Source organism: Muscardinus avellanarius (genome assembly GCF_963383645.1).
Source record: "Muscardinus avellanarius genome assembly, chromosome: 16".
Taxonomy (NCBI): Eukaryota; Metazoa; Chordata; class Mammalia; order Rodentia; family Gliridae; genus Muscardinus; species Muscardinus avellanarius.
Window position 1 is genome coordinate 70,425,574 of NC_137802.1, and position 26,441 is coordinate 70,452,014.

Sequence of the window (26,441 nt, forward strand, 5' to 3'; positions counted from 1 at the left end):
TGTGGCTAGTTGTAAGCCCTTCCTTTGGGTTGTTCTGTTTCCTGAGAACACTCCCCTCCCCGGCCCCCCATGCACATCCTCCTGGCCCCTGCCTCCCCCACCTGCCCCACCTGCCCCTGCAGGCTTCCAGAAGCACATCTGAGGCCAGGGGCCTGGAGGGAGCTGACCCCTGAGATCCCATGTGGGACAAGGCAGAAAGGTGGCCCAGGAAGGGCCCGGGCAGGCCTGCAGCTCAAGCCCCAAGGGGAGCCCTGGGGGCAGGGGAAGGGAGCAGCGATGCTCTGCTCTGTTCACGGAAGGGCTGCAGTGTGAACTCCTTCCTGCCTGGGCGTGGACGCCAGGAAAGGTCCTGGCAGGACAGAATCTGGGCCAGGGTAGACAGGATGTGCTGTGCTTGATGACCACGTGGCTGGGGCACACGCTCTGGGAGGGGGGGCACACCTGAGCCGCAGTAGCCATTCATGCAGAAGGACCAGGGGGCTCCGGAAGTTCACCGTGGTCCCCCATCTTCCCTGGGGATGGGCTCCTGCAGGTCCAGCCACAACTGGCTTTCCAGCCCGGGTGGGGGGGGGATGCGAGTGTGTTTGTGTGTTTGGGGGTGGGGCTGGGGGGAGATGCTGGGGGTTGAACTCAGGGGTGTTCTGCCTCTGAGCCACACTTCAGCTTTATTTTATTTTTTATTTTTCTTTTGTGTGTGTGTTACTGGGGATTGAATCCAGGGGTATTCTATCTCTGAGCTCCATTCCCAGCTTTATTTTATTTTATTTTATTTTATTTTATTTTTTGCGGTACTGGGGATGGAACCCAGGGGGTTACTCTACCTCCGAGCGGTACCCCCAGCCCTATTTTTTATTTTTTATTCTTTATTTTGAAACAGGGTCTCACTGAGTTGCAAAGGGCCTCACTAAGTAACTGAGACTGGCCATGAACCACGATCCTCCTGTCTGAGCCTCCCAAATGCTGGGATTACAAGCGTGCGCCACCACGCCCGGCATTTATTTTATTTTTATTTGGAGACAGAGTCTTATTAGGTCGGCAAGAGCCTCACTTAATTGCTGAGCCTGGCTTTCGAACCTGTGATCTACCTCTCTGAGCCTTCTGTCTCATGCCTGGCTATTATTTTATTTTATTTTTAATTTTTAAACAAGATCGCCTTAAGTTGCTGAGGCTGGCCTCAAACCTGTGATCCTTTTGTCTCTGCCTCCCAAGTACTGGGCTTACAGGCGTGTGCCACAAAGTCAAGCTTACACAGGGGCTTTTTCTGCACCCTCCTCTGCCTGGACCTGAGTCCCCTGCCCCCACTCCCAGGTCTGGCTTTTGTGGCACCATTCTGTCCTTTGAAGGGTTTTAATGACCTGCCCATTTGGTGTGGATTCCTCCCTGCGGTCCCTGGTTACGGCCTTTTGTGAACTAGCCAGGCCCCGGGTGCCAGATAAGGAGGGGGTGAGGCACTCCCCAGGCCTGCCCCAGCTGCACCACCCTATGCCCCTCACCGAGCAGACACCTGCCCCGGCCAGGCCCTCCAAGGACGGTGTGGTCAGCAGTGGGACCTGCCCGTCACATGCTCCGGGGGCCCTAAGGGTCCCACGCTGTTAGCTCTGGGTTCCCTGCAGGCCCAGGGAGCCTCTCCTAGGAGCCGCCTGTCTCTGTCTCGCTGGTCCTGGGGCCTGTACTCTGGCTCCTAGGCAGCCTGGAGTGTCTTCGGGGCTGCTTTTCTGCCCCGGGGGGGGGGGCAGGGCTGGTGTCCTGGAGCCTGTGCACAGAATTCTTCACTGCTCTCCTGGATTCGTTTTGACCTTCGGCTGCAGGATTTCTGTGCAAAATACAGGCCCCAAGCTGGGCTTTGTAGCCCCCCCCCCATAGAGAGACACCCCCCCCCCCCCAGACCGGGCCCATCTGTGCACCAGGAAGTGTTCGATCAGGTTTCAGGAGCCCGGAGAGGTTCTCAGCCTGCACTTGAGCGGGGGCCTTAACAATGGTCCCTTGTGTGTGCCTGCATTCCTCCCTAAACAGGCCCAGATCCCGGCGTCCCAGGGGCACAGCCCGGCCGGAGGGAGGCCGCACTGACCTCTCGGTGAAGCACCTTAGACTGTAGGTGCTAGACAGACAGGAGAGGGGGCCTGAGCCCAGCCCGGGCCGGGGGAAGAGGCTGGCTGGGAAATGTTCCCCTGGGTGGTCATGGGCCAAGTACGCACTTGTCGACATCTTGCAGTGGTTTGCAGCAAGGTGTGTGGTTATGGTCCTGGGGATAGAACCTGGGGCACTCTACCACCAAGCCAAATTCCATTCTTCCCGTCTCAGGCGCCCAAGTAAGTGCTGGCATTGCCGGCGGGCAGTACCACACCCAGCTCAGTTTTTTCTTTTTTTTTTTTTTGGTGGTGGTACTTGATTGAACCCAGGGTCTTGTGCATGCCTCCAAGGAGCCACACCTCCAACTGCAAGGTGTTTTTTTTTTTGTGTGTGGTACTGGGGATGGAACACAGGGGCCTTTTACCTCCAGGTTACACTCCCAGACCTACTTTATATTTTTTATTTGGAAACAGGGTCTCTTAAGCCAGCTGAGTCTGCCTTCGAACCTGCGCGATCCTCCTGTCTCCGCCTCCCAAGCGTGGGGATTACAAGCGTGCGCCACCATGCCCGGCTCCTGTTTTTATATTTATTTATTTGTTTTGGTACTGGGGATTGAACCCAGGGGCATTCTACCCCTGAGCTACACCCCCAGCCCTCTTTTTTATTCTTTATTTTTGAAACAGGGTCTAAGTTGCAAAGGGCCTCACTAAGTAGCTGAGGCTGTCTGGGAACTGCGATGCTCCCGTCTCAGCCTCCCGAATGCTGGGATCACAAGCGTGGGCCACCACACCCGGCTTAAAGCTCTGAAACTCTTAAGGGGCCCATGTTTATTGTTGGCAGATGGGAATGAGGCAGGAAAATCCAGTGAAGAGCACCCATCGGAGTTCCGTGTGGAGACGGTCATTTTCTGCGAGCTTGTGGGTGCGTGCATATGCACGTGTGTGAGCATGTGTGTGCGTGCAAAGGCACATGTGTGTGTGTGTGAGGTGGAATGAGGAGCTTTGTATGCATCTTGCATCCTGCTATTTTTACTTAATCTCCCTGCTATTTCTAGTCTTCCGCAGCCTGATTTTGTTGACGCGGCGGAGCTCGGGCATATGGGTTTAGAATCTACGCAAACCCGCCTTGTTTCCAGCGTTGGAGATGGTTAATAATGCTGGTGCAGAGGCCCCGGTACATTAATCTTTCTGTACTTCTGATGATTTCCTTGGGATAAATTCCCAGAAGTGGGCTTTGGCACCAGGCTTTTGGTAGGAATCACAGAGGGAGGAGGCTGGGAGGGCCCGGGGAGGGCTTTGGCGAGCCGGTGAGGTGTGCGCCTGGCTTGGGAGGGCCAGGGATCCGCGGAGGAGGGCCAGGGTGGCGCCTCCTGCCCTGGGCCAGTGTGGGACCTGTCCGCGTGACCTGGCCCCCTGTCTGTCTGCGCGTCTGAGCAGCAGCCCGCAGTGTGTGGGGTCCAGCTCTGTGTCCCTTGCTGTCCTCTGGTCGCACTGACTTTTTGCAGACAGAAGGGCAGCCCTCGCCGATGCTTGGGGGAACTTTTCTGTCCAGCCTGCCCCGGGGCTTTGCTGCGTGTGTGGACACGTTGGGGCCTGAGATCCGCGCGGCGAGGCGCTTATGTGAGCACTGCCTCTTCCTGGGTAGGGCGGGGGAGTAAGAGTGGAGGCACCTGTCCTGTGGCCGGCCACGCCCCCTCCCATGGGGTGGCGGAGGGGACCCCCAGGCGTTTCACATTGGGCAGAGGGGGTCCAGGCAGGCGTGCGATCGTAGGACCCTGTGGGGAGTTGAGGACTCTGATGGGGGAGAGATGCTGGGGGACCCTGCCCTGCCCATCCCGTGACAAGCCGCCTCCCAGCTTTTCCTAGCTGGGTGCTCTGTGAGCTGTCTCCTTGCAAAGCCGCGGCAGACAGGGGTCTTATCTCCATGGCTAACGTTCAGCGTCAGTCTGGGGACTCTCTCCCCCGAGGACCCGCCATCCGGGGCGCTTGAGGCAGGGCTGGGAGCCTGGCCATGCCTCCCCCGGCCCAGGGCAGGGTGGTGAGTGGTGGACATTTCCCGGACCTCTGGAGGATCTGTATCAGACTGTCACCTTCCCCGTGCCAACCGCGCCTATGTCCTCGGCCTCCATAACAAGTGACCGGGAGCTGGGTGGCCTCACGAACACATTTACTCAGGACCTCCATGCTGGAGCCAGAGGCTGGATTCAGGGTGTCAGCGGGGCCTGCTCCCTCCAGACAGTCCAGGGAGCCTCTTTCCTGGCCTTTCCCAGCTTCCGGGGCCCCAGCTCCCTGGGCTGGGGCTGCACCACACCAGCTTCTGCCTCTGCTTCCGTCTCCCCGCGGCCGCCTGCTCTGGGCCTCCCTGGCTGGCAGATCTCTCTGCCTCTCTCTTATAAGGACACTTACTGGTGTCCACCCTAAATCCAAGATCTTCTCATTCTGGAACGTTCCAGCAGGATGTTCTCATCTTTAACTTGATTACATCCCAAAGACCCTTTTCCAAATAAGGTCACCTGGCTTCTGGGTTTGGCACTCGGGTGTGTCTTGGGGAGAGAGAGCTATGTTGGCCATTATGGAGCCCTAGAGGAAAGTGGGGGCCTCCCAGGCTGAAATGGGGTGAGGACTGCTGCTTCCTTGCTCCCGAGGCCTGTTCTTAGGGCTCTGTACCCACGGTTCAAAAAATCCTGTGGGCCGGGCATGGTGGCGCATGCTTGTAATCCCTGCGCTTGGGAGGCTAAGACAGGAGGATCGCACGGGTTCGAAACCAGCCTCAGCTACTTAGTGAGGCTCTCAGCAACTTAGTGAGACCCTGTTTCCAAATAAAATATTTTTAAAAAAAGGTCTGGGGGTATAGCCCAGAGGTAGAAAGCCTCTGGGTTCCACCCCCAGTACCACCAAAAAATAATAAAATAAAATAAAATAAAATATAAAATAAAAAAAATCCTGTGGCACATGCTTGTAATCCTAGTACTTGGGAGGCTGAGACAGGAGGATCTCAGCTTTGAGGCTGCCCTCAGCAACTTATCGAGACCCGCAGCAATCTAGCAAGACCCTGTTTCAAGATAAAAAAATTTAAGAAAGTACAGGGGGTATAGCTTGGCGGTAGAATGCTCCTGGGTTCCAGCCGGGTGTGATGGTGCACGCCTGTAATCCCGGTATGGTACGTGAGAGGCAGAGACAGGACGATCACAGGTTCAAAGCCAGCCACGACAACTTAGCAAGGCTCTCAGCAGCTTAATGAGACCTTGTTTCCAAGTAAAGAAGAAAATAGGGCTGGGCTGTAGCTCCGAGGTAGAATGCCCCCCCTCCACTCCCTAGCACCACCACAACAAAAAAAAAGCCACAGCCGGACACACACTGAGCCTCAGGGCTGGGAGGCTTCCTGCTCCCTGGGAGCGGAGGACCCGGGGGCTGGGAAAGTGCTGGACCACAGATACCCATGTAATTGATATGATAGAGGCGGACGGACAGTCTTTCAGGGTGCGTGCGGGGTGTTGGTGGTGCTACAAAGACACAGAACCAAGGTAGGGAGGGAGGGCAGGCGGCTGCGGGGCGTGCCGTGTGCTGGGCGGAGGCCGCCTGGGGCAGAAGCCACACCCGGTCACCAGGAGGTTGGAGTGCTGCGGGGAGAAGGGCCGGTTTGGGTTCGTGTGCTCCGTGTGGGTAGATCTCCGCACCTGTGCTGAACACGTCAGTGTGTGTGTGTGTGTGTCTGGTACTGGGGATTGAACCCAGGGAAGTTCTACCTCCGAGCCACACCCCCCAGCCCTATTTATTTATTTTTATTTTTTTACTTTTGGTTCGAAACAGGGTCTTGCTAGTTGCTGAGTCTCGCTGTGTCGGCGAGGCTGTGCTCGAACCTGCCATCCTCCTTCGTCAGCCTCCAAGTGCTGGGATTCCAAGTGTGCACCGCACGCCCGGCCTGAAGCCCCCACTCTGAGCTTCAGGAGGGGGGCTTTGCTTTGGTGCGCAGGTAGCAAGTTGGGTGTGCCTCCCAGTGGGCACTGACCTCCCCGGGATGCCTGAGGAGGGGTCTTCGTTTCTTGGGGTGAACCTGGATCAGTCTTCACCTGTCCACTGTGTTCTTTAGTCTCATTCTGGCCACGAGATTGGAGCTCCAGGGACGCCTGGAAGCGCCTGTGCAGAGGCCACAGGACACGGCTTCTCTAGCGAGCCCACAGTACAGGCTGCACCCCTCACCCCCAGCCGCTGGTGCAGTGTCCTGGGGTGCGGGTAGACCAGATGACCTCGGCGTCCTGGGCGCATCAGGGTGCAGATCCGAGCCTTGGACTTTGCTAGCACGAGCATGCAGGTGACCTTTCCCCAGGCGCCGGGCTCCTTAGAGCCAGGGGAGCAGTTTGCTGGAGGGTGGAGCTACGCCCGGTTAGGATCCCCGCTCCTCCCTGACCCCTGGCTCAGGTCACTGGCTGAGCCTTGGGCATCACCGCACACTTCTTTTAAAATTTTTTTAAATGGGCTTTTTTGGTTTAAACCTCAACAGGCATCATATAAAAATTCAGATTTCTAGCCTCTCCAGGGCCTGGAAGCTCTGGCCGCTGTGGGCCTAAGTTCCCCCAGGGCAGTGAGGGCCGAGCAGCGCACAGTGTGACTCCCCAGTGCACAGTGTGACTCCACGCCGGGTCCTATGCTTCCACTCTGTGGACCCTACCGTCTTGCCTGACCTTTGGGACAGTGGGCTCTGCGATCCCGTCTTCCGTGCCCTCCTGTGCCCATCAGGAAGGAGCGGCTCCCAGGGCTTGGAGAGGGGACCTCACGGGAGTGCCGCTTCCGTGAAGCTCAGCGTCAGGGACCAGTTCTTTTTTTTTTTTTTTGCAGTACTGGGGATGGAACCCAGGGGCAGTCTACCTCCAAGCTATACCCCCAGCCCTATTTTTTTATTCTTTCTTTTGAAAAAGGATCTCACTGAGTTGCAGAGGGCCTCACTAAGTAGCTGAGGCTGTCCGCGAACCGTGATCCTCCTGTCTCAGCCTCCCGAATGCTGGGATGACAAGCGTGCCCACCACGCCTGGCTCTTCCTTCCCCAGTTTTTAGGAGGCCCACACTTATAATCCCAGTGCTTGGGAGGCTGAGACCGGAGGATCACCAGTTCGGGGCCAGCCTCAGCAACTTAGACCCTGTTTCAAAATAAAAAAGGACTGGTACCCTTCTTTTTAATTCAATTCCTAATACCAAAACAACAACAACAACAACAACAAAAACCCCAGAAAAGTGCATATTCCACTGGCCCCCTGCCTCCGCCACCCTCCAGACTCCGCCCTCTAAAGGAAGCAGGGCCACTGCAGAGATGGGAGCCGTGTTTGCCTTTGGGGGAAGGGCTGCCCAGCTGTTGCTGGGGGCTGCGGACCAGCTGTTGTCCTCCTCCCTGTGGGCAGGGAGAGGAAATGGTGGGGTCCCGCGAGATCCTGGGCTCTGGGGCTGGGGAGGCAGGGCGGGGGCGGGGGAGCCCCTGGGTCCCTGTGGGAAGGAGATGGTGGCCCTGGCTGTTCCTGCCACGTGGGTCCCTTCCTGCTCTTTCTGCAGAAGTGTCGGCAGCTGGTTCTCGTTTGGCGAGCCACTGCAGGGCCGCGGGATGGCGGCTTTCTAGACACCCTCGCGCTGCCTCCGAGGGAGTGGGCCCTGGCAGAAGTGGCAGGGTGGCTGGGTGGGGGAGACTCTGGGCCTCAGGGCTGGGGACGGTAGGCAGCGTCAGTGAGGAGCAGAGAGAGGACAGAGGTCCTGGGTCAGTGTAGACCAAGCCTCCAGGAAGTTGGACAAGCAGCGGGGGTCGAGCCCCGGCTTCATTCAGACAGTCCAGTAGTCTGCCTCCGCCACTCAGTCTCCGCCCAATGGGGACATTGCGTGGGTGCCCTGCCTCAGTTTACCCACCTATACCAGAATAATATGGCGATCATATGGTACTGGGGGCTGAACCCAAGGGTGTTCTGCCTCTGAGCTACACCTCGACCATGTCTGTACGTACGTCTGTACGCGTGTATGCTTTGCGATGCTGGGGATTGGACCCAGGGGTGTTCTACCTCTGAGCCATACCCTAAGCCCTATTTTTTTTCTGCCTGCAGTTAAAGAATAATTTACCATTGTCTGTTTATAGCCTACCACACACATTATAAATTTAGTAAGCCGGGCGTGGTGGCGCACGCTTGTAATCCCAGCATTCGGGAGGCTGAGACCGGAGGATCGTGGTTCGCGGACAGCCTCGGCTACTTAGTGAGGCCCTCTGCGAGTCAGTGAGACCTGGTTTCAAAATAAAAAATTGGGTAGGGGGTGTAGCTCATAGGCAAAATGCCTCTGGGTTCCAGCCCTAAACCCGTTAAAAAAAAAAGAAGAATATATAAATTTAGTAAAAATAAGAGAAAAGAGACTAAGACAGGTTGAAATGTACTCTTTCAAAACTAACATTATGTGAAAATCTAGAGAATATTACATTTTGAAGCATCTAATAATAAAATAATTTTTCCCTACTGAGAATGTAGTAATCATTAAGTGAACAAGCCTTTTACATTTATTTGTTTATTTATTCATTCATTCATTCTTTTATGAGTGATGCTTGCTGAATTGAACCCAGGGGCATTCTAATTCTGCTAAAACGAAGTCCCCAGGACTATTTTTAAAACTCTTCTTAAATTTTTTGCGATACTGGAGAAGGAATCCAGGGGCATTCTACCTCTGAGCTACACCCCCTGCCCTATTTTTTATTCTTTATTTTGAAACAGGGTGTCACTGAGTTGCGGAGGGCCTCACTAAGTAGCTGAGGCTGTCCGCGAACCGCCATCCTCCTGTCTCGGCCTCCCGAATGCTGGGATTACAAGCGTGCCCCACCACGCCCGGCTCCTATTTTATTTTTGAAGCAGGATCTCACTAAGTTGTTGAGGTTCTGCAAATCTGCTAAGCCCCATTTTATTTTCTGTTTTGAAACAGGGTCTCACTAAGTTGCTGAGGCTGGCTGCGAACCTGCAATCCTTCCTGTTTCAGTTTCCCCAGTGTTGGGATTACAAGCGTGCACCGCCGTGCCTGCCTTTGGTTTTTATTTTGAAACAGGGTCTCACTAAATTCCCGAGAGCCTTGCTCAATTGCTGAGGCTGGTCTCAAGCCTTCGATCCTCCAGTCTCAGCCTCCCAAGGACTGGAATTATAGGTATCCGCCGCCACACCCAGCTGGAATATTCTTTCTGTCTCAGGTTATGGGCACGGTAATGCCTGGTGCCTTGCCTACAGGGACAGTCTCCGTGTCCGCTGTTGGTGTCACTGACAGGATCTTGCTCCTTTTGTGGTCCCTACTACTGGGCACGTGTCCTCCTGTGGCGGATTCTCTGTGTACGCCACGGGTGGCATTGAGGAGGGACAGGCAGGGCCCCAGTAAGAAATGCAAGACACCTCAAGCGAGAACATTCTTTCTTAAAAGCTCTAGCAGGAGGAGGAGGAGGCTGTGCCGTCCTCACCCGGGGCCACGGCAGAGCAGGGCAGGGAGAGCCCAGTGATGGCTGTCCTCCTGCGAGTTCCCTGGAAAGGGCCCAAGGGCCCGTTTCTCTTGTTTCCCTGGGTGCCCCTGCAGTCCTTCCTCGGCTCTTTATCCCAGAACCCGCCTGCCCGTGTCCTCCGCTGGCCATTCACCGCATCCTCCCCTCCTCTATCTTTCAGCTTTGAAGAGATCTTTCGAGGTTGAGGAGGTCGAGCCGCCCAACTCCACCCCGCCCCGGAGGGTCCAGACGCCCCTGCTGCGGGCCACGGTGGCCAGCTCCACCCAGAAGTTCCAGGACCTGGGTGTGAAGAACTCGGAGCCTGCCGCCCGCCATGTAGACGCCCTGAACCAGCGGTCGCCCAAGGCGCCCCTGCGGAGGGTGGAGCTCCCCGGGCCCAAGGCGCCCGAGCCCGTGTCGCGGCGCACAGAGCTGTCCATTGACATCTCCTCCAAGCAGGTGGAGAACGCGGGCGCTGCTGGGCCGGCCCGGTTCGGGCTCAAGAGGGCCGAGGCGCTGGGCCACAAGACTCCAGAGCCCGTCCCTAGGAGGACGGAGATCACCATTGTCAAGCCCCAGGAGTCTGCCCACCGCAGGATGGAGCCCCCCGCCTCCAAGCCCCCCGAGGCGCCTGCCGCCCCCGCCGCTGACGCAGCCCCCAAGAGGGTGGAGATCCAGGTGCCCAAGCCGGCCGAGGCGCCCGCCTGCCCCCTCCCGCCCCAGGCCCTGGAGAATTCAGAGCCCGCCGTGGCAACACAGCTGCAGAACAGGCTGGAGCCCAAGCCCGCTGCCACCGCCGAGGCCCTGCCCAGGAGCCAGGAGGGTGAGTCGCCGGGCTTTGAGGTGGGGGGCATGCTTCTGTGGAGCCGGGACACGGCCCAGGGAGGGACTGGCTCCCTCTCCTCGGGGGCTCTCTTGGCTGGTCACCCTGGGCCACGGTAGGTAAGACCGTGGAAGGCTCGCAGCTCAGTGATGGGCGCGGGAACCATGGTGGGCTCGTGAGGTAGGGGGCGCGATGGCCTCCTGGGACCCGCGTTTCAGTGGCTGCTGGGCCAACAGGTGGGACTTCTGGGAGGCAGGCCCTGCCCTCCGGGGCTTGCTTGGAAGTGGCTGGTGAGGTCTAGGGCCCCAGAGCCTGGAGGATGGATTCTTTTCTTCCTCCCCGGGCAGGGCAAGAGGCTGTAAATGATTTAGCCGGTGCCGTCAGGATGCAGTGTCTACGGGCCGCTGCAGGGGACAGTGATACCTGCTCATGGCTTCCCTGAGGGGGCGTTTCTGGAGAGTGACGGGGTGCAGGGGTCTGGCAGTGTCACCAGGGCGCTCACGGGAAGAGGAGCTCACGTGAAGAACTCCCAGGGGCCACCGTAGGGCCAGGTCACGGGGCCGCTGGCTCATCAGCCCCTTGAAAACTCACCCCGGGCGCAAGACTTGGAGCGCAGTAGCTGTTCAAGACGTGTTTTGGGGTTAGACAACCAGAATGGTCTTTTTAAATTTTTAAATTATTACTATATTATTCTATTTTTATGTTGTGTTGAAATCTATGTAACATAAAGCTGTTTTATTTTATTTTTTATTTCTTTTGCGATACTGAGGATGGAACCCAGGGGCATTCTATCTCTGAGATTACCTCCAGCCCTATTTTTTATTCTTTATTTTGAAACAGGGTCTCACTGAGTTGTGGAGGGCCTCACTAAGCAGCTGAGGCTAGCCACGGACCTTTGATCCTCTTGCCTCAGCCTCCCGAGTGCTGGGATGACAAGCGTGCCCACCACGCCCGGCATTTCAGCCATTTCTTAGTGTGTAGTTCATTGGCTACATTGCTGTGCAACCACCATCACCATCTATTTCTAGAGTGTTCCATCTCACCACGCAGAAACTCTGACCCTGTTAAACGACGACCTCTGATCCCTTTTCCCTGGGCCCCCGTCTGTTTTCTGTCTCTGAGTTTGATTATTCTCCCTGGGCCCCCAACTGTTTTCTGTCTCTGAGTTTGATTATTCTCCCTGCCCCCCCCACCCCCGTCTGTTTTCTGTCTCTGAGTTTGATTATTCTCCCTGGGCCCCCATCTGTTTTCTGTCTCTTGAGTTTGATTATTCTCCCTGGGCCCTCGTCTGTTTTCTGTCTCTGAGTTTGATTATTCTGGGGACCTCATGTAAGTGGAATCAGACAGCATTTGTCTTTTTATACCTATCTCACTCAGAGGAGTGTGTTCAAGGTCTGTGTTGTGGCAGGTATCAGGATTCGTGCGTATATCACATTTTCTCTATTCCCCCATCCACAGATGCTGGAGTGGCTCCCCCTCTTTGGTTATTATAAATAATGCTGTGAACTTGGTTCAGGTAGATCTCTGAGCTTTTTCTTTTTCTTTTCTTTTTGGTGGTACTGGTGATGGAACCCAGGGGATTTCTACCTCCGGGCTACACTCCCAGACCTATTTTATACTTTATTTGGAAACAGGGTCTCACTAAGTTGCTGAGAGCCTGAGGCTGGCTTCAAACCTGTGCGATCCTCCTGTCTCAGCCTCCCAAGCTCTGGGATAACAAGCGTGCGCAACCACGCCTGGCGTGGAATGAGAATTTTCTAGCGATCAGTGGTGGGCTTGGGTACAGGGAGGACTTGGGGCTTGGAGGGGGCGGGGTGTGGAGCCCCACGCTCTGAGCACTTTCCCACACACAGTCAGCACCTGGGATTCAGCAGGTTGGGGGCCCGGGGCTCTGCACTTCCTACCGCTCTGGGCATCTGAGCACCCTGGGAGTAGCCAGGTACTTATGAACCTCTGAAGTTTCCTCTTGGCACTGGGTGTGTGAGACTGTCTCTAAACTCAACCCAGCGGGGGGGCCCCGCCCCATCCACCCAGAGGGCCGTAGGTGGGTCACGTAGGTGGGAGCAGCTGGGCGGACGTTTCCGCTCCCCTGGGGTCTTCTGCTGGTCCGGGACCTTTGCCTGTGGTGCCACCGGATATGCCCCTGTCCTGTGAATAGGTGTTTGCCCTCTGCTGAGTCAGACAGGATGTGGCCGGGCCGTCAGATCTTGATGACAGCCGGGGCTGGGTGCACACAGACGTGGTCCCGACTGCGGAGGCCGGTGGGGGTCTTCCGCTCAGGGCTGTACTGGCCGGGAGGCCGACCTTCCTGCTCTTTCCAGCGTGGACACAGCTCACCTTCATGTGGAGACTGCGGGATGCTGGGACTGTGGGGCTGTACCCACTCAGGCTGGGAGCTCACCCAGCCCCAGGCAGGATGGTGGCTGAGCAGCTCGTGCCAGCAGTGGGAGGAGAGAGAGCCCGCCTGGAGGGTGGGGGGCCCAGGCCATTGGGAGCCCTGACCTGGGGTGGCCGGATTCCTCCAGGGGTAGAAGGTGAAAGCAGACGCCATGGTCACGCCTAGGGTGCCCCAGAGCCCCTGTGCCCAGATAGGGGCCCAGCCAGGAGGCGTCTAGATCCTGTGGAGAGGTCACCTAAGTCCAGATAGAGAGAGGTCGGGGCGGGGAGGGTCTTCCCATTGGAGGCTGTTCCCATTGGGCGTCCCCAGGGGCCCCTAGTGTGCGCTCCCAGCCCCTCCTCCAGGGTCCACCCCCTCCTGGCCCATCCCCTGGACACAGATGGGCTCTCCCTCTGCCCCGCCGCTGACCCGACTGCCCCATCCCCTCCCGCCCTTCTGTGGGGTGTTGGATTGGACATGCCCAGAGTCCCCCGCAGACCCTGTTCCAATCACCGTCTGTGGCCACCCTGCCCCTCAGGCCCGAGGCCGGCTGGTGTCGCAGGGAGGAAGGCCTGGGGAGGGGCACTCAGCCCCCGATCGGATGCTCCCAGACTGGCCCCGAAGCCCAGCACTGAGCCTTCTTGGCTCACCCACCCCGGGGCCCCAGCCGCCGGCTCTCAAGCTGGTCCTGCCAGCTCCTCTCGGGAGGGCCGTCCACACCCGTCCTCACAGCCCTCTGCCCTGCCTTCCTGCCCCTGCCCCTCTTCATATTAAGGCTTTGCCTCTCAAACTCCCGCACATCCTTCCCACCAGCCAGAAGTTACCGCCCTTCCTGTGACGGCTGAGCTCTCGGGTGTCTTTCTCCCGTGAAAAGCCTGGTGTTTGGCTTGGGATGTAAATTCCTGCGTGTGAACCTTCTTTCCTCGGCTAGATTTCTCTTTCAATGTAAAGATAGTCGCCGGGCGTGGTGGGCACGCTCGTAATCCCCGCGCTTGGGAGGCAGAGACAGGAGCATCGCGCAGGCCGAAGCCAGCCGCGCGCGCTGGCTTAGGAGACCCTGTTTCCAAATAAAAATGTAAAAATAGGTCTGGGAGTGTAGCCCGGAGGTAGAAGGGCTTCCAGGAACCCCAGTACCACCAAAAAATAAAAAATAAAAACAAAACAATGTAAAGATAGTTTTTCAGATTACAGAAAGCCTAGTATAGCACTATTTCTTTAAGAGAAAACGCAGAAAGCAGAAAGAAACCAAGATTTGCCCATGAGGCAGCAGTGTCTTCTCTTCACGTTTTGCTGTATAGCTTTCAGAACCCTTTCAGTGTCTCCTGGAGTCTAGGTTCCTTGAATCTAGGGTCGTTGCCTTTGTTTTTATGAAGACTCCCTTAAGATAGCCAGTAAGTGACTTCGGGGGAGCAGGTGCTCAATAGAATATTGGAACTGGGCGTGCCTGCCTGGAATCTCAGTATGGGAGAACGAGGCCGGAGGATCGCAGGTTCCAGCCCAGCCTCAGCCACGTGGGAGAGGCTCCACATTTTAGCAAGGCGCTGTTTCAAAATAAAACATAAGAAAGGTCTGAGGGTGTAGCTCAGAGGACCAGAACTCGGCCCTCGGGGGCGGGCTGCTGCCCGATTCCACGGTGACAACATGGCCTTATAAGGCGGTCCCTCCCTGGGTGGCTTTGCAGTTTTGCCCCCCTCTTCCCTGAGTGCAGGGGAGGCCCCGCCAAGTTCCTGGGTGCTTGGGGGCTCCACCCAGGAGCCCAGTGGTTCTGAGTCATTGTGTTACCCTCCCACAGGAGGCTTGGGTGCTGGCCCAGACCCAGTCCCAGCCCACCAGGGTGCAGCTGCGTGGGCTCAGCCACCCAGGCGCCGAGACAGGTGTGGAGGCCGAGATGCTGCCAGAGGCCGCTGTGGCCGGGGCCTGAAGTTGGGGTGAGGACAAGTGCAGCCCCACCTCCCTCCGAACGTCTACAAATATTCCTGTCTCAAAACGGAGTCTTGCTAGGTTTTTGAGAATCAGTGTTGCTGAGGCTGACCTCTAATCTGCGATCCTTCTGTCTCGGCTTCCCGAGTGCTAGAGCAGACACGCTCCACCACACCTGGTTTGGGGCTGGATCTTGCAGTCTCCCTGTTGGAACAGGCTTAGCCCGTCTTTAAGTCATCCCTGGAGCAGAAAGGCCCTGCGTTGGGGGACCAGGAGGACCTGCTGGGGAAGTTGGGCCTGGTGGGGTCTCCAAGATGGGGCAGGGTGAATGGCTGCAAGGACAGGTCCCGGCTCTGGGGCCCTGGAGAGAGAGTCCCTCCCCTGGCTGGCCCGCCCAGCTATCTGCCTACCCAGTGCTCCGTGGTGAGGGCGAGGGAGAGCCAGGGCCGTCCAGAGAATGCCAGGGAATGCGCCAAGCAGCTGCATAATACCTTAAATAGCCGGTACAGCTGCAGCCGGGCGAGGCCAGGAGCCTGGTCCCGCCCAGACCCCAGCTTCACGGGCTGGGGCCCTGACCACCCAGCCGGGCCCTGGAATGAGCCTGGGCCCCGACAGATGGTGCTGGGTGAGGCCTCCTCTGGGTGCTTGTTTCAGGAAGCTGAGCAGCTGCCAGGGGGGATCCGGCCCGCAGCCGCAGCCCTGTGGACCCAGGATGGCTGCCGGGAGCCAGAGGTGTGGGGCTGCAGTGCTCTCTCCGTGTGCTGTGGACAGAGGCGCGTTCAGCTCAGGAAAAGTGCGCTCAGACCTTCCCACCTGGCACCGCGCAGGGTGGGCAGCCCCTGACCAGGCCATAGTTCCTCATGGGCGGGCCTGGGAGGTACCATGTGGCGCCCGGGCCCAGATGATGGCTTCCCTACATAGCATGTCTGAGACTTGCAGGAGAGGTACCCCTGGCCGGGCTTGCTCCTCCCAGGCTTGGTGTGGGCGTGACAGGTGACGCCCCCCAGGCCTGGGGGCTCCTCCAGCTCTGGGATGTGGCCACAGGCGCAGGCAGCGTGGCCCAGGACTGGGCTTCTCCCTGGTTCTCTGCAAACACCAAGCATGGGCAAGGATCGGGATCACTGCTCCATCCAGGGCTGTTAGGAGAGGGGGAGTGACCGGGCCATGGGTGTCCAGCCACGCCGACCACGCGAACTCGAGCTGAACTCCGTGGCTTCTGATGGAACCCCCTCCTGGAACGAGGAACCCGGAATGGCCCTGAATACCATCAGCTCCCTCTCCCTCCTTCAAGGGGCCCAGAGGCTCCAGTGCAAAGGCGTCATATCCTGGGGGCTTTGGCCGCCTCTCCGTGAGTGGGGCAGGCTCCAGGTGGGTGCCTCCTGCACTGTCTTCATGGAACAAAAGACGATGACTCATGACGGTTGCGAGTGAGATTCTAGCTCTCACGCAGGGCGATTGGATCAAATAAGCTTGCTCCTGAAAACCAGATGAGATTCTTACTAACCGAGGGACACCTCTTTCTTTTTTTTATTGGGTGTGTTGTAATTTTATATCATATTGGGAGTACAGGGCCCCAGAAAAAAATATATGCACACAACTCTTGTACCCCCCCCCCCTCCACAAGTCTTTAAGATTGCACTTGGCAGCCGGGCGTGGTGGCGCACACTTGGAATCCCAGTACTTGGGAGGCTGAGACAGGGGGATGGCAGGTGTGAGGCCAGCCTCAGCTACTTAGTGAGGCCTTCTGTAACTTAGTGAGACCCTGTTTTAAAATAAAGGATAAGAGCTGGGCGTGGTGGCGCACGCTTGTAATCCCAGCATTCAAGAGGCTGAGACAGGAGGATCAAGGTTCGCGGATGGCCTCGGCTACTTAGTGAGGTTCTTTGCAACTCACTGAGATCCTGTTTCCAAGTAAAGAATAAAAAATAGGGCTGGGGTGTAGCTCGGAGGTAGAGTGCCCCTGGGTTCTACCCCCAGACCCCCGCCCCCCCACAAAAGAACCACGTTGGACGCGTCTGATCTTGGCAGCTGAGCAGGGCGGGGCCTGGTTAGTACTTGGGGAGGAGGACACCGCTTGCCACAGTCCCCGCGGCCATTGCGGGCGCTGGTCAAGGGTCCAGCGGCCTGTCCCCCGCCCCTGGCTCTAAACTCGCTCACCTTGCCTGTCCTGTTCCAAAGGCAATGCCTGGTCACCCTGGAGAACAGAAAATACAGATCATAACCAGTTTGAAAGGAGCCCCGGGCCTTCCTCCACTGGCTCCCTCTGGGCGTGTCAGCCTTGGGAATTCTGTGTGCGGGAGTCTTTCAGGTCTCTTTGCCCGCCCCTGTGTAGTCGTCGTAGCCCCTGTGTAGTCGTCGTAGCCCCTGTGTAGTCGTCGTAGCCCCTGTGTAGTCGTCGTAGCCCCTGTGTAGTCGTCGTAGCCCCTGTGTAGTCGTCGTAGCCCCTGTGTAGTCGTCGTAGCCCCTGTGTAGTCGTCGTAGCCCCTGTGTAGTCGTCGTAGCCCCTGTGTAGTCAGTCGTAGCGGGTGTGGCAGCGGTTAGTGTGCCTGGGACCCTGGGTTCCATTCACAGTACTGAAAAAAAAAGTCTGTAAATATCGTACAGATGTCTTGAGAACACACAGGAGCTCAGAATTCTACAAATAGCTTTTTTTTTTTTTTTTTTTTTTTTTGGTACTGGGGATTAAACCCAGGGGCATTCTACCTGTGAGCTACAACCTAGCCCTATTTTTTATATTTTATTTTTAAACAGGGTCTCATTAAAAGTTAAGTAGCCATGGCTGGCTGTGAGCCTGCGATCCTCCTGTCTCAGCCTCCCAAGTACTGGGATTACAAGCGTGCGCCACCACGCTCAGTATCAATTAATTAATTAATTAATTAAGTTTCTAAACAGGGCTGCTGAGAGTCTTGTTATACTGCTGAGGCTGTCCTTGAATCTTCGATCCTTCTATCTCTGCCTCTTAAGTACTGGGATTACAGGCCTGCACCACCATGCCCAGCTTGCATTTAGATTTTTATTGTTTTATTTTTCCTGGTATTGGGAATGGAACTCGGGGGAATTCTACTTCTGAATTACACCCCTAGCCTTATTTTTCCTTCCTTCCTTCCTTCCTTCCTTCCTTCCTTCCTTCCTTCCTTCCTTCCTTCGTGGTACTGGGGTTCCTGGAAGCCCTTCTACTTTTTATTTGGAAACAGGGTCTCTTAAGCCAGCGCAGCTGGCTTCGGACCTGTGTGATCCTCCTGTCTCCGCCTCCCAAGCGCGAGGATTACAAGCGTGCGCCACCATGCCCGGCTCCTATTCTTTATTTTAAAACAGAGTTTCACAGCACGGTGTGGTGGCGCACGCTTGTAATCCCCGGGCTTGGGAGGCGGAGACAGGAGGATCACACAGGTTCGAAGCCAGCCGCACTGGCTTAAGAGACCCTGTTTCCAAATAAAAAGTATAAAATAGGTCTGGGAGTGTAGTCCGGAGGTAGAAGGGCTTCCAGGAACCCCAGTACCACAAAATAAATAAATAAATAATTAAATATAAATTAGATCTGAGAGTGTAGCCCAGAGTCTAGTAGAAAGCTCCTGGGTTCCATCCCCAGTACCACATACACAAAAAAATTTTATTATTAAAAGAGTCTCACTAAGTTGCGGAGGGCCTAAGTAACTGAGGCTGGAGGTAAACTTCCAGTCCTCTGGTCTCAGCCTCCCAAGTACTGGAATTACAAATGTGCGCCCCTATGCCCAGCTTGCCTTCAGCTTTTTATTTTGTCCACAGTAACCACACTGCACAGCGTGGTAAACTTAGCGCGCTCCTTATTTCTTTATATACAGTCCTGGGATAGGACCTAGGGCCCCACTTAGAGCAGGCAAGGAGCGCGCCTCACTCAGCAGCCCTTCCCTGGGCTCCTCTGAGGCCCTGTTTTACCCAGCATTTCCCGGTGATGAGGAGGTGTGCGCACGTCACTCTTAGAGTTATGCGCCTGTGACTGTGGGGTTGGCACCAAGCCATGGGTTTTCTGTGCCAAAGGATACGTGCATTTAAAATTTTGATCCAGCCGGGCTTGGTGGCGCACGCTTGTAATCCCAGTACTTGGGAGGCCGAGACAGGAGGACTACAGGCTCGAGACCAGCCTCGGCCATGCATCGAGACTCTTAGCAACCTTGTATAAAACAGAAATAAAATGGGCCAGGGTTCTAGGTCAGAGGTAGAATGCCTTTGGGTACCATGAAAAATAAAAAATAAAAATTTGATTCATATTTCCAAACTGGCCTCTGAAGCAGGCACATGACTTTTTAGTCACAATCGCTACCAGATTGCCAGCTTATTTTGCTTATCTTCATATTTTCTAGCTTGGTGTTACTACCACTGGAAGCAATTAATTTATAAAGAGAACAAGTTGAGCTGGGTGTGGTGAAGCAGAGCGTAACCCCAGGAGGCGGAGACAGAAGGAACACAGGTTCCAGGCCATCTTCAGCAACTTAGTGAGACCGTCAGCAACGCAGCAGGACCCTGTTTCAGAATAAAAAAATAAAGTTAGGCTGGGGTGTAGTTCAGAGGTAGAGCAGTCCTGGATTCAATCCCCAGTACCCCGTACACACACACACACACACACACACACACACACACAGGGAGGGAGGGAGGGAGGGAAGGAGATGGAGATGGAGGAGGTGATGGGGATGGAGGAGGTGATGGAGGAGGTGATGGGGATGGAGATGGAGGTGATGGGGATGGAGGAGGTGATGGAGATGGAGGAGGTGATGGAGGAGGTGATGGGGATGGTGGAGACGGAGATGGCTGTATCTCGGCTCATGGTTCCGGAGGTTCCAAGACCGGGTGGCTGTGTGCCTTTGGGCTCCTGGGGAGGATGGTTCGTCACGATGGAACATATGGGGGCCAAACTGTTTACATCACAAGCCAGGAATGGGAGAGTGCAGGGAGGCCTGCTGTCCCTTGGGAGGGCACAGGCCCAGTGACTTAAGGCCCCCACCCAGCCGCCTCCCAAGGGCCCACAGCACCACCCTGGGACAAGCCGCACACACGGGTGACATTTGACACCCGGAGTAGAGAGGGCTGATTGGGTGAAGTGCATGTATATCTCCACAAGTTGTTGTTTTTTTTTTTTAATCCCATTAAGATGTATGACTACAATGCATCCATAAAAATTTATTTTAAAAATAACAAGGTTAGCCGGGCGTGGTGGCGCACGCTAGTAATCCCCGCGCTTGGGAGGCTGAGACAGGAGGATGGGGCAGGTTCGAAGCCAGCCTCCACTGGCTTAAAGAGACCCTGTCTCCAAATAAAATATAAAATAGGTCTGGGAGTGTAGCCCAGAGGTAGAAGGGTTCCATCCCCAGTACCACAAAAACAAAACAAAACAAAAACTCATAAAATTAAAAAACCCCAAAGCATAGCAGTCTCCTCTGCGGAGGGAGAGAGGTGATTTTTTGTATATTTACAGGTCAGTGAACCCTTTTTTTCAGACCCGGGGCATTCTACCTCTTAAGCTCGACTCCCAGCCCATTTTATTCTTTTATTTTGTTTTGCTTTTTTTTTTTTTTTTTTTTTTTTTTTGCAGGTCTAGGGATGGAGCCCAGGGGCATTCGACCTCCGAGCTACACCCCCTGCCCTATTTTTTATTCTTTATTTTGAAACCGGGTCGCACTGAGTTGCAGAGGGCCTCACTAAGTAGCTGAGGCTGTCCGCGAACCGCGATCCTCCGGTCTCAGCCTCCCGCATGCTGGGATAACGGTGCGCCACCACGCCCGGCTTATTCTTTTATTTTGAAATAGGGTCTACGTTGCTGAGGTTGGACTGGAACCTGCCTCCTCAGGCCTCAGCCTCTCAAATACCACGCTCACAGCTGTGCACCAACATGCCGGCTCCTTTCACTCCCTTCTCTCTCTCTCTTCTTTTTCTTTCTTTTTTTGTAATTCTTTGTAGACTTCATATAGCTGCTACAAGTATTTTTCCAAGTTCTTGACTTTTCCTTTTACTAGGGATTGGGCCCCGGGGGTACTCTTCCACCGAGCTCCATCCCCAGCCCTTTTTGTATTCCTTATTTTGAGGCAGGGTCTCCCTGAGTTGCCCAGGCTGGCCTTGAACTTGGGATCCTCCTGCCTCAGCCTCCCGAGTTGCCGGGGTTACGGGAGCGCACCCCAGCACCTGGCTGCCGGCTGCTGACTTTGTCATTTATATAGTATGTTCTTCCAAATGGAAAGATTTAAGGCTATCGTCGTCAAGTTTCTCCTTTTACTTTTACTTTGTGGAGCTCAAGGCTTGTTGCATTCCAGAATTATGGAAGAGAATTTTACCCATGTTTTCTTCTAGTACTTCTGTGGTTTCGTTTTTACGTGCTGAAAGCACTAATCCGTTGGAATTCGTCTGCGCCCGCGCAGTGAGGTCGGGCCGCACAGCTTTTGCATGGGTGTGCGCAGAGAGCCGCTTCTGTAGCGTGTGGGGTTGTGCGCGAGCTATTTTTATCAGTTTTGGTGTCAGTATTGTGCTAGCTTAGCAAAAACAGTTTGGATGCAGTTTTTTTTTTTTTTTTCTTTTTTCTTTCTGTTCTGGAAGGTTTTTTTTTAACAGCAACACAATCATCTCTTTGTTAAAACTTTGTTAAAGAATTCACTAGTGAAACCATCTGAAGCTGATACTTTTGTGGGTGTTTAGTACTTTAAAAACTTAAAAAAAATTTTTTCTCCAAGGGGCTCTGAGTTTCTTAAATTTTTTTCTTTCCCCCCTTAAAATGTATTGAACAGGGTCTCGCTAAGTTGCCAAGGCTGTCCTTGAACCCACAACCCTCCTGTCTCAGCCTCGCAAGTACTGAGAGTACGGGCATCTTTTTTTTTAAATTTTGTGACAGGGTCTTACTGAGTCTCCAAGGCTGGCCTTTAACTTGTGATCCTCCTGCCTCAGCCTCCCTACCTCCCCCAGTGGCTGGGATTTCAAAAAGAGGTCAGCACACTCGGCGGCTATTCTGGATGTTCTTATACGTGGGATCCCGCGCTAGATAGCCTCTCTGACTCAGTGTGACCTCTTGGAACCCAGCCCTGTTGTGGCCGGCGCGGGCGCTTCCTACTGCTATGGCTTTGCTCGTTCTGTTGCATTGTGGGTAGATTGCACTGCTGTTTATCCAGCACAACACAAGATGATGGGTTTTGCATTGTTACCGCTGCTGAGAGACTGCGCATACATTCCTTTTCTTTCCTTTTTTTTTTGGGGGGGGGTGAGGCTTTCTGATTTTTTTTTGTACTTTTGTTGCTATATTGTGATTTTACATACTAGGGCCTTCGAAGTCATTCACACAAACGTGCACACGGGCGGCGGCGTGTGTCCCTCCAGGTCCCGGTGCTGGTTGCTTCTCCCATCACAGCTCCCCTCAGCCTCCATTTCCCCCGCCCTCTCCACGGTTGCACCGGCCACATTCCTCACATTGATTGATCGATCGATTGTGGTACTGCGGTGGAACCCAGGGACATTCTGCCTCCGAGCTGCACCCCCAGCCCTACATTTTATTCTTTATTTTGAAGCAGGGTCTCGCTGAGTTGCAGAGGGCCTCTCAAGTAGCTGAGGCTGTTTGTGAACCACGATCCTCCCGTCTCAGCCTCCCGAATGAATGCTGGGATGACAAGCGTGCGCCGCCACGCTGGGCCTGCTCACTTATCTTTAAAAGAGTAAAAAGACGCTGGCCATAACCTGTCCAGTAGCCTTCCGGTCCCGCGGTGGGGCAGGCCTGCAGGGTGGTTGCAGGGAGCTGGTTCCGCCCAGGTGCTGACCCTCCAGAAAGAGCCCCTGCTGGCAGTGCTTACTCCCAGTACTCCCGTTAGATCAAAAGGAGAAAGTGCTTAGCATTGGAAACTGGGTCCAGAGGAGGAAACTCTCTGAATAAAATTATCCAGGTAAGCAGACACTGGTTGCAAGGCAGAGACCCTCTGGACCCTGCGCTCCGGGTCAACGCTCCGGGTTCACGTGCTGTTGCTGGTTTTTCTGACTCCTCCCCGCCACCTCTGCCCTTTAACTTACAAACGTAAATTGCTGTGCATTGGCCTCGAACCCGGATCCTCTCTCAGCCTCCCAAATACTCGGATTATAGGCGTGTGTCTGGGTATACCATTTTCTTATCCATACTCATGACACAAATACCAAAAAGCCTTGTGGAAACTTGATAATTTTATCAAATATGTTATGTGTGTGTGTGTGTGTGTGTGTGTGTGTGTGTGTGTGTGTGTGTTGTGTGTTACTGAGGATGAATCCAGGGGTATTCTACCTCCAAGCTATATACCCCTAGCTCTTTTTCTTTTTCTTTTTTTTTTTTTTTTTTGCGGGTCTGGGATGGAACCCAGAGGCATTTGACCTCCGAACTACAACCCCTGCCCAATTTTTTATTCTTTATTTTGAAACAGGGTCTCACTGAGTTGCGAAGGCCCTCACTAAGTAGCTGAGGCTGTCCACGAACCGCGATCCTCCGGTCTCAGCCTCCTGCATGCTGGGATGACAAGCATGCCCACCATGCCCGGCTTTATTTTTCATTTTGAAACAAGGTTTCACTGTGTTGGTGAGGCTGGTCTTGAACCTTTGATCCTCCTGTCTCAGCCTCCCAAGTACTGGGATCACAGGCTGTGGCATTGTGCGTGGCCCATGAGTGCAGTATTTTAAAAAAATAGAAATGGCCGGGTGTGGTGGCGCACGCTTGTCATCCCCGCGCTTGGGAGGCGGAGACAGGAGGATCGCGCAGGTTCGAAGCCAGCCGCGCGCGCTGGCTTAGGAGACCCTGTTTCCAAAGAAAAATGTAAAAATAGGTCTGGAAGTGTAGCCCGGAGGTAGAAGGGCTTCCAGGAACCCCAGTACCACCAAAAAAAAAAAAAAAAAAAGAAAAGAAAAAGAAATGAATCATGCCTAAAAGCCTCTGTACTGAACAAATAACAGAATTTTATTTATTTGCTGGGGGAGTACTGGGAATTGAACCTAGGGCATTCTACATTCAAGCTTATACGCCCAGCCCTTTTTATGATTTAATTTTTATTTATTAATTTATTTGGTGATACTGGGGGTAGAACCCAGGGGCTTTTTCTACTTCCAAGCTATACTCTTAGACCTATCTTATACTTTATTTGGAAACAGGGTCTCACTAAATAGCTGAGGCTGGCCTTGAACCTGTGCAATCCTCCTCTCTCAGCCCCCCAAGCGCTGGGATTAAAAGCATGTGCCACCACGGCTGGCTGATTATTTAATTTTTTTTTTTTTTTTTGAGAAGGTCATTTGACAAAGAAGAGGGGGGGTCCGGGCACAGTGGCGCACACCTGTGATCACGGTTTTTGGGAGGCTGAGACAGGAGGATCGCTCGCAGGTTTGAGGACATTCTCAGCAACTTAGTGAGACCCTCTGCAACTTAGTAAGACTCTGTTTCAAAATAAAAAAATAAAAATGGAGCTGGGCCTGGTGGCATGCTTGTAATCCCAGTACTTGGGAGGCTGAGAAAGGAGGATCTCAGGTTCAAGGACGGCCTCAGCAAGTAGTGAGACTTGTCAACCTAGTGAGACCCTGTTTCCAAATAAGGAATAATCTCAGGTGTAGAATGCCTCTGAGTTCAATCCCTAGTAAAAATAAATAAATAAATAAATAAATAAATAAATAAATAAATAAAAACTGGAGCCAGGTACAGTGGAGCACCCTTGTAATCCCAGCATTCGGGAGGCTGAGACCGGAGGATCGCAGTTCACAGACAGCCTCAGCTACTTAGTGAGGCCCTTTGCATCTCAGTGAGACCCTGAGTTCTCTATTCATTATTCAAAATAAAGAATAAGTAGCTGGGCGTGGTGGCGCACGCTTGTCATCCCGGCATTTTGGAGGCTGAGACTAGAGGATCACGATTCGAGGACAGCCTCAGCTACTTAGTGAGGCCCTCCGCAACTTAGTGAGACCCTGTTTGAAAATAAAGACTAAAAAATAGGGCTGGGGGTGTAGCTTGGAGATAGAATGCCCCTGGGTTCCATCCCCAGTATGACCAAAAAAAAAAAAAGGAATAAAAAATAGGACTGGAGGTGTCACTCAGAGGTAGAATGCCCCTGGGTTCCATCCTTCGTACCAGAAAAAAGATTAAATAAATAAAATAGAGCTAGAGCTAGGGATATAGTTTGGTAATAGGCTGATGTACCTGGATTCAATCCTGGTACCACCAAAAAAAAAAAAAAAAAAGGATGAGTTAGATACAGGGCTAAGTGTGGGGGGTTTAGAGGACGACTTGGACCGAGAGGAGAAGCCAAGGGGCTCAGAACAGACCTGGCAAGGGGCCGGGGTCCTTGCCAAGTATAAACATAAGTTTTCTACGTTCAAGTTGGTCTCAGTCTCAGTGACAGCGGGACAGGCCCCGCACATCCCGAATCCTGACATTAGAAAGGTGTCCTGTTGTCCATGCCTGGGCAGGGACAGAAGACCCCTGGGCCCCGGAGGGGCATGAGGACGCCGCTGCTTATAGAGGGATGGGGGTGGGTGACCAGATGTGTCTTAGCACACGGAGAGCGTTCCGCTGCGCCCACCCCTGGGTGTGGTTGACTGCGTGGGGCGTTGTGGGGAGAACCCGTAGACTTCTGCGGGACGTGGGTGGTGGCGCAGTGTCCCGTCGGCAGAACTTCACCCCAGGCAGCCTTTGCTGTCTTTGAAGGTCTTACAGTTCCTGGTCCAAATCCGCCCTGGGGGAGCGGAAGGGTGGGGGATGCGCTGTCAGGTGTGGGGTGTTATGGACAAGGAAAGCCAGGCATGGTGGCGCACGCTTGTAATCCCTGCGCTTGGGAGGCGGAGACAGGAGGATCCTGCTAGTTCGGAGCCAGCCTCGCTGGCTTAAGAGACCCTGTTTCCAAATAAAAAAATATAAATATATAAAATAGGTCTGGGAGTGTAGCCCGGAGGTAGAAGGGTTTCCAGGAACCCCAGTACCACCAAAAAAAAAAAAAAAAAAGGACAAGGATGACACAAGCCTGGTGGCCGAGGCTTAGCTGGCCAGGTCCTCTTCACCACCCGCATGCTGGGGTGCCGTCGAGGGTGCTTGGGGGCTGACCAGCCGACTGCCTCCTTCCACCAGCCCCCAAGAAAGCCTGCAGATGGGGGCCCAGAAGCCATCCCACGGGGCTCCCTGAGCCTCCAGAAGGGCCCCTCGGGATCTTTGCTCAGGAGATGGGGGGCCCTGCTGCCCAGGTTGGTTCCTGACGGAGGAGCTGGAGAGGGGGTGCTTCCCTGTGCCCCTCCCCAGGACTTGGCCTTCCCTGCAATGCCTGAGGAAGGAGAAGCCCCTGCCTCTGCCTCCCACCATGGCCCAGGAACCCCAGTACCACCCAAAAGCCCATATTTTATATTTTATATCACTCTCAGAAAGATCCCCCACCCCGCCCTGGACTAATTTCAGGCCTTCTCGGCCCGGCTGGGTTGCTCTAGGCTATGGGTTCAGCTGACTCAGGCCTCTCTGAGGCTGATAGGAAAGGCTGCGGGTCCCTGTCACAGCCGGCTCAGGCTCAGGTTACAGAGGGCTGAGGCTCAGCGGAAGTGAGGCCCGGCTCTGCCCGGCCTGGCCGCAGGGCAGCTTTCCCACTGACCACCTCGGTTTCTGGCTGCGCGGCGCCCCAGGGGTAACTTCAGCGGAGTGCTGTGCACTGCAGGACGTGACCACCGGGCGGGCAGGTACAGTGGCTTTCCAGTGCAGGGCGAGGCTGGGGAGGAGGAGGAGCCAGGTCCCTGGCCCGGGAGGCCGTGGCCTCTCTGTCGCTCTGCCGACCCTACTGGACCTGTGCTAGCGCA

General features: G+C 54.8%; 1 protein-coding gene across 1 annotated transcript in view; it reads left to right on the forward strand.

The window, feature by feature from the left end:
• SEPTIN9 (septin 9) overlaps positions 1-26,441 on the forward strand; it is a gene marked incomplete at both ends in the record, with an annotated part of 102,243 nt that overhangs the window by 18,388 nt on the left and 57,414 nt on the right. The window contains one exon of the mRNA XM_080712622.1: positions 9,725-10,366. Coding sequence (XP_080568748.1) covers positions 9,725-10,366 — 642 coding nt within the window. The remainder of the gene's footprint in view (positions 1-9,724; positions 10,367-26,441) is intronic.